At 34.3% G+C, this 9,542-nt stretch overlaps 2 protein-coding genes across 2 annotated transcripts in view; one reads left to right on the forward strand and one right to left on the reverse strand.

Moving 5' to 3' along the window:
* Positions 1-6: 6 nt before the first annotated feature.
* On the reverse strand, positions 7-3,909 carry LOC124895511. The gene is made up of 5 exons (XM_047405959.1): positions 3,393-3,909; positions 1,722-1,966; positions 1,550-1,611; positions 1,008-1,428; positions 7-866 (listed from the first exon to the last, which is right to left on the reverse strand). Exons 2-5 carry the CDS (start codon positions 1,879-1,881, stop codon positions 610-612), a joined length of 900 nt encoding a protein of 299 aa, XP_047261915.1. The 5' UTR covers positions 1,882-1,966; positions 3,393-3,909; the 3' UTR covers positions 7-609.
* A 2,738-nt stretch (positions 3,910-6,647) lies between these two features.
* LOC124895516 (serine/threonine-protein kinase Nek7-like) overlaps positions 6,648-9,542 on the forward strand; it is a 9,401-nt gene continuing 6,506 nt past the window's right edge. The window contains exons 1-2 of the mRNA XM_047405962.1: positions 6,648-6,878; positions 6,978-7,240. Coding sequence (XP_047261918.1) covers positions 6,648-6,878; positions 6,978-7,240 — 494 coding nt within the window. The remainder of the gene's footprint in view (positions 6,879-6,977; positions 7,241-9,542) is intronic.

Consider the following 9,542-nt stretch of genomic DNA (forward strand, 5'->3'; position numbering starts at 1 on the left):
CATAAATGCAAAAGCACAAGTACAATAAGTCGAATCAGATGCAGAATCAATGATTTGTACAAAATACTTTGCTTGACATTATTGAGTCAAGAGTTATCACATGAGAACAACACTGATAGGCTTGCAACAAAGTCTCCAAAAGAGGAGCTACTAACAGTTCCATCCAAATTTAGCAAGAACTGTAGAGGTCTAAGACAACTTCTTCTACTAATTCTTGGAGAATATGCCTAGCAACTTCAGTGCCACATTCATATTCTTCAATTTCAAAGTCCCTACATTTACCCAAAGAATGGCTCATATCCCATTCTATTAGCTCGTCTGGGATCAAACCAACAAATTGTGTCCACTCTTAGACCTCATCAATAATATCAGCAATCAGAATCTCTTTGGTCATACTTGAGGGTAGTTTGGTACAGGTTCTGAAACCAAAATCAGAGATTGGGGAAACATTTGAGTCTAGGTACTCTAATAGACAATCAAAGGCGAATCCTTTAAGCTGATTCATCTGTTTTGGGTCATTATAGCCAAGCAACTCACCGAAGGCCATCCACAGAAAACTCGAAAACATTTCATGTTCATTGAGAAAATGGCTCACAGAGAACCCATCCTCTACAGGTAGAGCCTGCTGTTGAGGTGTAGTTCCAAAAATATGAGTTCAGCATTCAAAATGACCTGTTTTGCGTAGCTGAGTTTGCTTCCTTTTAACTGATCAATCTTGCTGAGCACTCCAGAAACGTTATGAATCAGTTCTCGGCAACTCCTCCTGGTGGATAATGAGGTCTCACAATCCGAAAGATCTCTATCAGGTTCTGGAATGAGTGGTTCATCATCAACAGAGTCCACTGATTCAACAAGCACTTTGTCCTCTGGAAGAAAACAAGCATCATATTTATTAGAAGCATGGATGCATGAAATCCAAGTTCAGAGTTGTCTTATTTTTTAATTTATGTATTTGAGGGAAAGAAAGGAAGTATGCAAATAGTAAAATGTCGTATCGGGGACCATACTTGAGCTACTATTGGGACTGCTGGAGAGGTAGCTGTCAGTTGAATGGTGATCAAGTGAATTCCAAACTAAATCTGCTTCATCTTCCAAAGGAGAAAAATATCTATTAGGATAAGTGAGAGCACATTTAGCTCTAAACCTTTGCAAACCTGGTTCTGAACTCTTTATTTCGGCCATCTCAAAGTCCATATCTTCTTTATCAGATCCGCCAGGTCGAGCACCAAGATTGTCTGCGACATTGCTCCAAGTTTCAGAAGCTGAAGCCTTTTGGGGCTTACTGCCTGATCCTGCTGGCATCGATTCCAAACCCATGAGCCTAACAACCAAACTTGGAGCTTTCATTTCACGCTTGCTTTCACAACGTGTATCGGTCATTCCATTATTCTTTACATTTGGAAAACCCCCACTGTTCTCTTCAGCAATCTACATTGTTCATACAAGAACAAAAAACAATAAAAACAAAAACTTTCCTATCAGGCTAAAATCTGAGACAATAGAAGAAAAAGAAAGCTAAATGTGGGAGTATAGTCCAAGAAATGAGTACCAAACGAAGCTTTGGCTGCTTCTCATCCCGTCCAAACTTTTTTGAAGCTTGTTTCAAGCAAGCTATAAAAATGCAGCACAAAAAAGGAAATAATTTAGCCCTCTAGCTAGAATCACCTTCAAGAAATTAACCATTCTGCTTTAAAAATGAGTGGAATGTAGTAGTAGCTAACCTGGGGAAAGCAGTTTCTTTGGAAACAGCTTCTTGGCAAATCTACGGTTCCGATCAAAGAGCTGAAAGAAAATGCCCACACAACCACAAGGCCTTTGAGGTTGTCTCTCAGTAATAGCGGCTAAACTATCATTCATTTCTCTAGCTGAGCTATCATTCATCCTTCAAAATCCTCTCTTAAATTTCTTCACCTTTTCTCCCATTCTGCTGAATGTGATTCACACACTTTGTCTTCCCAATACGATTCTATCAAACATTATCTTCCCATTAATTTGGAAAGAATTAAACAAAATAACTCCCCACTGGCCCCTCTGCCCACCACATCACTCACCCTCTTGGCCCAAAAAAAGAAAATGGGGAAAACGAACTTACATTTTCATGCAAGAACAAAGCAAAAACCCAACAAAATATCAGAAACAAAGTAGAAAATAGCTATGAAAAGTAAAACCCTGAGCTGTGTTCAATTATGACAAAATTTTCACAAGAAACCACAGTCAAACAAAGAAAACACAGAACAAGAAAATACAAACAGCAATACCCAGAATGTCTTCAAATTGCACCAAATGTGCTACTAATCAAGAAAACAGCTAGAACTAGTTATAGTACACTCTAGTAAGCTATTCTTTTCTTTTTTTAATCTTCTTTATGACAGTGAAAAATGCAAAATCATAATTATTTTAAATTAGTTACTATAGACATGCTTTTTATGCTTTACTATCACAAATGCTACAGAATAAGAAAAGAATGCGTCGATAGAGACTAACCGATTAGGCACCAAACAATAATAACAGAACCCAAAGCAATTGCAGCAAGGACAAGACCGAATGTTTTTCGAAGTCCAAAGTGCCAAAGAACTTCAAAGTACTTTTAAGAGAAAATAGAGGGAATAATAGCGGAGGGGAAGTTTGTCCTCGTAGAGAAAGAGAATGGTGAGTTTATATAGTGAGGAGGGCCGTCCACAATCCCAAATAATGAAGGAAGAATAATATTTAATGGAAGAAGAATAACATATAATGAATCAATTAAGGGGATTGTTCCCTTAAATGGATGGGGTAAATCAATCCGTTCCACCAATCATGCTATAGTTGCCATAAATAAATAATATCCTATTATAACATTTGAAATTTCCATGAAGAGAACAAGTAAAAAGAGATCCTTCCTACTTATTAAATGAAATCAAGAAGAGGTATCTAAATTTACCATAATTAATGTGTGAGGGGATGTCTGTCAACCAAGTAAGGCAAGAAAAATAAAAAATCAATTACTGAGATGCTTTTCTCAAATCAAATTGGTACAGGATCATACCCAAACAGTCAAAACGTGCACATATTAGCCTTATTAAAGATTTACGAAAAAATCCTCGAATCGTCACATATATGCTTTTCCCATACAAAATTATCCATATTGACTAAGAGGCATAAAAAATGTGAAGTTGCAAGAAGTTAGGCGTGTTTGCACATAACAGAGAGAGATGAACAAATTGACTCAGCATTCAAGTTAAGCATCATGAAATTTCAATCAAGCAGGACATGCAAATAGGGTCGAATAAAAATCACAGACTTAAAATCAACACATTTATTCAGCAAAAATCAAACGTGGCCACACTTATGAGAGACACAGATGAAGAAATAGTACTAAAGTTCACACAGATATTTTGAACATGGGATCAAACCTGAAGACGGATTCTTCATTTTCGATGAGGAAGGGTTGCATGGTTGGAACGACGAAGGGGTTTGCCGGAGTTATCGCTGTGGGAGAGGAGTCAAGGCTGTGTCGCGGTTGTTGGATGTTCGCCGGAGGGGAGAAAGAAGGCGACTGGAGGACGGAGGATGGAGCGGCGGCGTGGAGGCTTGGCTGGCCGTTTCCGTCGATGGCGGCGTTGTTCGCCGGTAGAGGACGAGAAGGGAGGGGGCTGGCCATCAGAGCAGCTGCTGGACTCGCCTGGGATAGGAGCTGGCGGAACGTATGGAGGAGAAGAAAGAGGCGACGGCGAAGGCTGTTCGCCGTTGATGGCGGCATGGCGACGAGGACTCGGAGCGGAGGGGGTGGTTTTGGTGGTCGATTGGAGACGGAGAGATAGAAGGAGGGGGGCGGAGATCGAGATTTGGAGGTGTTTGTAGAGAGAGAGAAGAGAGAGGTGGAGAGATAGAGGCGGAAGTTGGGGAAAAAAATTTGAGTTAGGGTTTGTAGGTTTGAAATAGAGAAAGAGAGATCTTTTGATCTCAACCGTTGGATTGGTTTTTGATCGACGACTGAGATTTAATGTCATGGGGGAATTAAAATGTGGCTAGGATGAAAAATAATGGCTTAAATTGTAAGAAATTGGGTTAAGATTGTAATGGATTGGGTAAAAATAGGCTATAATTGTAAGAAATTAAATAAAATTGGATTAAAAGGTAAACAAAATCATGCAAGGTAATTTTGATTAGGCTGTTATTTCAATTAAAGTACGAATAATAATAATATATGATAATAGTAATTAAATAATAAATAACAACATTAAATAATAAATAATAAAAAAATATAATAAAAGATAAATAATAATAATGAAAAAAATAATAATTAAATGATAAATTATAATAATAAATTATAAATAATATATAATATTAATATATATAATAGCAATGTCAATAAATAATAATATCAATAAATAGTATTAAATAAAGCAAACTAGACAATGTATTTGCAAAATTGTGAGTGTGCATAATTAAGTGAAAATAATTTAATTAATAAAATTATAAAAATGTCATTTTTAATTTTAGAATATGATAAAAATATGATTCTAAAAGATAATTGATGATTTATGCATTTTCTAAATTATGAAAGCGATATGTCGGAAATCTGTTTGATGCAAGAAAATATGCAAAACTACTAATTTTAAAAATTAACGATTTGGTTAAAATAACAGACTAAATGTAGTGTCTGGAGGTCAAAATTGGGTGTCAACATCACTTTGTCAACATTGGCTTCCAATACTGACTTTTAACAAACTAATTCAAAACAATAAATAAATAGGAACAATTAAATTTCTTAAATTCATGATATAAGAAATACAAAACTGAAGTATAAGAATAAATAAAAATTTCAACATTATTATTGAAACAATTAAATTACCTTAAATATCAACAATATCTAAAAAATTCATTTATTATGAATATTGAGGAAGTATTGTCTAAAATATCAATGAATTAAGTGGACTCAATGTAAAATAGTTGAATAAACCATTCAATCTTTTCTATTTACCCCATTTGAATTGGACACACTCCTTAATAAATTCTTTACTCTTGCAAGGTTAAAAGTAATTTCACTAATATATTTTTAGTTAATAAAATTTATACATTTTTTTAAAATAATAATGATTATATTTTAAACTTTTATATAAATGAAGACATTAGTTACTACTATTTTGTCTTATCTGAGGATATTTTCGTTAACAACACCAACAGTAAGGGTATTTTGGTAACTAAAACCTCCAGTAAATGACACTTTACCGTGTATTTTGCCTCTACTATTTTACTTTCCTAAAATCTTCTTTCATCTTCATTTTCTCTGTTTTTCCTTTTCTCCACTGTATTCCCTGTGCACCTTGACACCATAACACAAGTTTCAAGCAAAATTCATGTTCTTAATCTCAATTTTTATTAGTCCATCATGATTTATTTTTGGTAAGTGCATCTTTGATGGTGGAGAAAGTTTTGGAGCAAGTTTTCATTTGATGTTTGTTATATATATGATACATGATGCTAACTAGTTCAAGCCTTAATCATTTTATTTCAAATCTGTTATTATTATTGATCTATTATACAAATTAATTAATTCAAGTTTTAATCTATTTTCTCTAGATTTGTAGTTAATATTGTTATGGTACTAACTAATTCAATTATCCTTTGGATATCTTCTTGTTCTGCGATACTAATTAATTTTTGCTATCCTTTGGTCCTTTTTACTTGCTCTAAAGATTGATTTTTGATTTACATTTTCTATTTACAGAAGATTGATTTTATAAATTTGTCTTAAGAGTTGTATAGAGCAATAGGTTTGAATCGGACCGACTCATTGTAACCTACTGGGAACTATAGAAAGTAATTTGCTTATGGATTGATGAACATTGAATATCATAATACCCCCTCCGTCTTAAATTATATGTCGCCATTTGACCCGACACGATATTTAAGAAATAGGCATTGACCTTGCTAAAGTTACTAAATTGCCCCTCTTAAAAAAGTACTGGACCACTAGGTACTTTTATTAAATTTCACAATAATTAAAAAATGCAATTGAGAGTACAGTATTAAAAAAAAACTACTAAAAAAATACACCACCTACATAACTGTCTCTCTCTTTTGCAAAGAATTCAGTAGTCCAAATCAGTGTATCGCTTTAATTTAAAATTTTAGTCTCATTTTCTCTATCAACAATTAAGAAAAATTTGTTATTGCAAAATTCAATTTTCCAGAAAATAGGACCAATTTGCCATCATGTACGGATTTTCCACGAAAAATTTATGTTTCTGATTTGATTTTGGTTTCAATTTTTGGGCGCTAAACCTACTTTTCATTTGAATTTTTAGCAAATGGTTATTTTGTGGTGCCAAATCTTCTTTTCATTTGAGAGATGTTCTTTTGCATCTACTGGTTACTGTATCCTTTCTTTTGTTTTGGATAATTTCCAAATTCTTCCTTTTATCTCCTCTCTTATTTTTGCCATTACTCTAAAGATGAGGTTCGTCGTACCTATAGACTCAACCTTCAGAAATAAACGATTGAAATTAGAAGAACGTCAAGCAATTGCAAAGTTTCTTTTGAAAGAAAGTAAGGAAGGAAGTCTTAAATACGGATCTATAACACAAGCTGCGATGTTGTTCAAGTAATCAATAAGAACTATTCAGAGCATTTAGAAACAATGTCAATCATCAGTTGATAATGGTATGTCGTTGTTAGATGTGTCTTTAAGACTTACAGGTAAAGTTGGAAGAAAATGGATTGGAGTCAACATTAATCAAGTCAAAGAAATTCCACTTTGTCGTCGAACAAATATTCGATTTCTGGCTTTTGTGATGAACATTGCAAAATCAACTGTCTTTCAGCGTGTGAAAGATGGAACTCTTCGGCCACATTCTAATTCCATTAAGCCTCAGTTAACCGAAGGAAAGAAAAAGGTATGACTTCAATACTGCCTCTCAATGATTGATCAGAATACAATCAACATAAATCCCATGTTTATGAATATGTTTAATTATGTTCATATCGACGAAAAGTGGTTTTTTTTGTCCAAAAAAGTTGAAAGGTACTACCTGCTTCCTGGAGAGCATGAGCCAGATCTTTATCGTTCTTACAAAAGTAAAAATATTATTCCAAAGGTTAAGTTTATGGCTGCTATAGTACGTCCTCGATTTGATGAAAATGGAATTGAGTTGTTTTCTGGAAAAATAGGTATTTTTTCGTTTGTAGTTAAGGAACCAGCTAAGCGGAATAGCAAAATAGAACAGCAGGAACTATGGAAACAAAGCCCATTCAGTCAGTAACTAAAGATATAACTAGAGATTGCTTGATAGAGAAAGTTCTTCCTGCTATTAGAGCAAAATGGCCAGCTTCCGATTCAAAGAGCATATATAGCAATCTAGTATTAGCAACCAAACGTCACAATTTAATTATTTGAATTCACCAAACTAGTGGTCAAGTAGTAAGCCTTAATTACACCATAAAGGGTGTCACTTTAATCCTCGTATACTCCAATTACATTCACATGCCATGCATATTCATACAACATCCTCCAATATCAAGTTTGGATTCATTTATCCTTCCAACCAATCTATTAAACCAAATTAATCCATAGACATAAATAATCATTAATTCAATAGTATATCACCATATCCACCTTCCATAACTCAATTACCATATCCACCTTCCATAATTCAATACAACCAAAACATGCAAAATAGTCCATAACCCTATTTCCATCACCTTTCAATAACAACCAATACATATAATCCTCTATCACACATATACATATGGAAAAGAATAAAGGCAAACAATTTTCATACCTTAGAATTCACCTCTTGATTATGCAATCCTATTTGCACAAATTATAGGAGCCGTTCGAAGCTCTCGAGATGACAAACGCAGTTATCAGATTACTTTGAAATTTCTACAGCTGAATCAAAAGTAATTTAAAGGTCAAATTTGGCTAGGGTTTGTTCTTTCTCAATGATTGATAATGAAAATGACTTTTTAAACTCATATACATGTAAATATACACATTTTCCTGTCCATAATATAATATGAAATGACCAAAATGCCTTTAAAATTTAAATAATATCAAATCTGTCCTTTGGTGAACTATTTTGATAAGCTAAAGTAGATCGACCATAACTCTTTTCTCCGATATCGGATTTGGGTGAAATTGGTATCGTTGGAAGGATAATTCAGTGGGATTTCATTTCATATAAAGTAGGCCACCCATTTCGTCCTGTACAAGGAGTTATGGTCATTTGAATTTGACCCTAAAAATCTGTTTTGATAGGCCGAAGTAAAACGAGTATAACTCCTTACTCAGACGTTGGATTTGGATTAAACCAATTGCATTGAAAATAAGACTCAAAGATATTTCTTTTCATAGGTCTCATCTCTCCCATTTCATTATATTAAGGTAGTTATGATCGTTCGAAGTTGACCCAAAAATTCGGCTGGCCTCAGTAGTTTGTGTGCAGGAAATTGTCCTGCACATTTACTATTCCCAAATATCCCGGCCACCGTTTTACAGTTTTGAACGTGCTCGATTATATCCGAAACCTATCTATTTTTAGAAATATTTATATCGTTGGAAAGCTTATTCAATAACCTTCGTATCGAACCATCGACGGGCAAATTTCGGTATAAATAAAAAAAAATTAATTCCATATAAATAAGAACAATACACGTACTTGAATACGCCAGTATACGTACTTGAATACGTGGTGTTACAACAAGTTTGTTAAGTACATCACGAAACAACAAAGGGACAAACAAAAACTTCAACCAAGGAACATCGTGTTTATGAAATATAAAGCAATTCAGAATAATACATACATTCAATATCTCGTACTTGCTAGATTTTTATCTAATTGAATAGTTCTCATAGTTTCGGTAGTGAGCTACATTGTATGAGGTGTTCCATCATAAAGTATTTGATATACTGATTTTTATTGATGTTCTTCTATTTCAATTGCCGGGGGTCTATCGGAAACAACCTCTCTACTTCTTCGGGGATAGTGGTATGGACTGTGTAAATTTTACCCTCCCTAGATACACTGGGCTTCTTGTAGTTGTTGTTCTATTTCAATGGGTCTACTTCTAAACATCTTGGATTATCACTCTCATACCACAACATTCTTCCTTTGCTGTTACCATTTTAACTATCTTATCGTACGACTTGAACCGTGTGTTGCCATGCAAACCTTTTTTCTTCTAAGAGTGTTTAGCATGCTGGACTATGTAAGGAGTGATTGTCCTGACCAATGCATTGAGCATCCTATGAATTATATCGATGGAAACCTTTAGACATCTTCATTCGTATCTGCATGAATGCTGGTTTGCATCTGATGAGCTTAGGTTTTGGAGAAGATTGTTTCAACAGAATAATATATATGCCCCAATGTCTTAACTCAAGGTTTGAGTTCGAAGGACCAAGCATCCGCAAGACGAGCTTCCAAAAAAAAAAATGACATGAGCTGACAAGTAGGATTGAACTGAAGTAGAAATTTAGAACTTTCTTGTTGGAGTCACACGTGAAGTAGCTTTCTTTCCTCTTAGAAATAGAAAAGAAGAACCAGTAAGTACTTCGC

Source organism: Capsicum annuum, unplaced genomic scaffold (genome assembly GCF_002878395.1).
Source record: "Capsicum annuum cultivar UCD-10X-F1 unplaced genomic scaffold, UCD10Xv1.1 ctg82773, whole genome shotgun sequence".
NCBI lineage: Eukaryota > Viridiplantae > Streptophyta > Magnoliopsida > Solanales > Solanaceae > Capsicum > Capsicum annuum.

Coding starts and splice junctions, on each gene's coding strand:
- LOC124895511 (XM_047405959.1), bottom strand. CDS start 1,881: ATGAATGATAGCTCAGCTAGAGAAATGAATGATAGTTTAGCCGCTATT. Junction 1,612..1,721: donor AAAGAAACTGCTTTCCCCAG/GTTAGCTACTAC, acceptor GCATTTTTATAG/CTTGCTTGAAACAAGCTTCA. Junction 867..1,007: donor CAGTCCCAATAGTAGCTCAA/GTATGGTCCCCG, acceptor GTTTTCTTCCAG/AGGACAAAGTGCTTGTTGAA.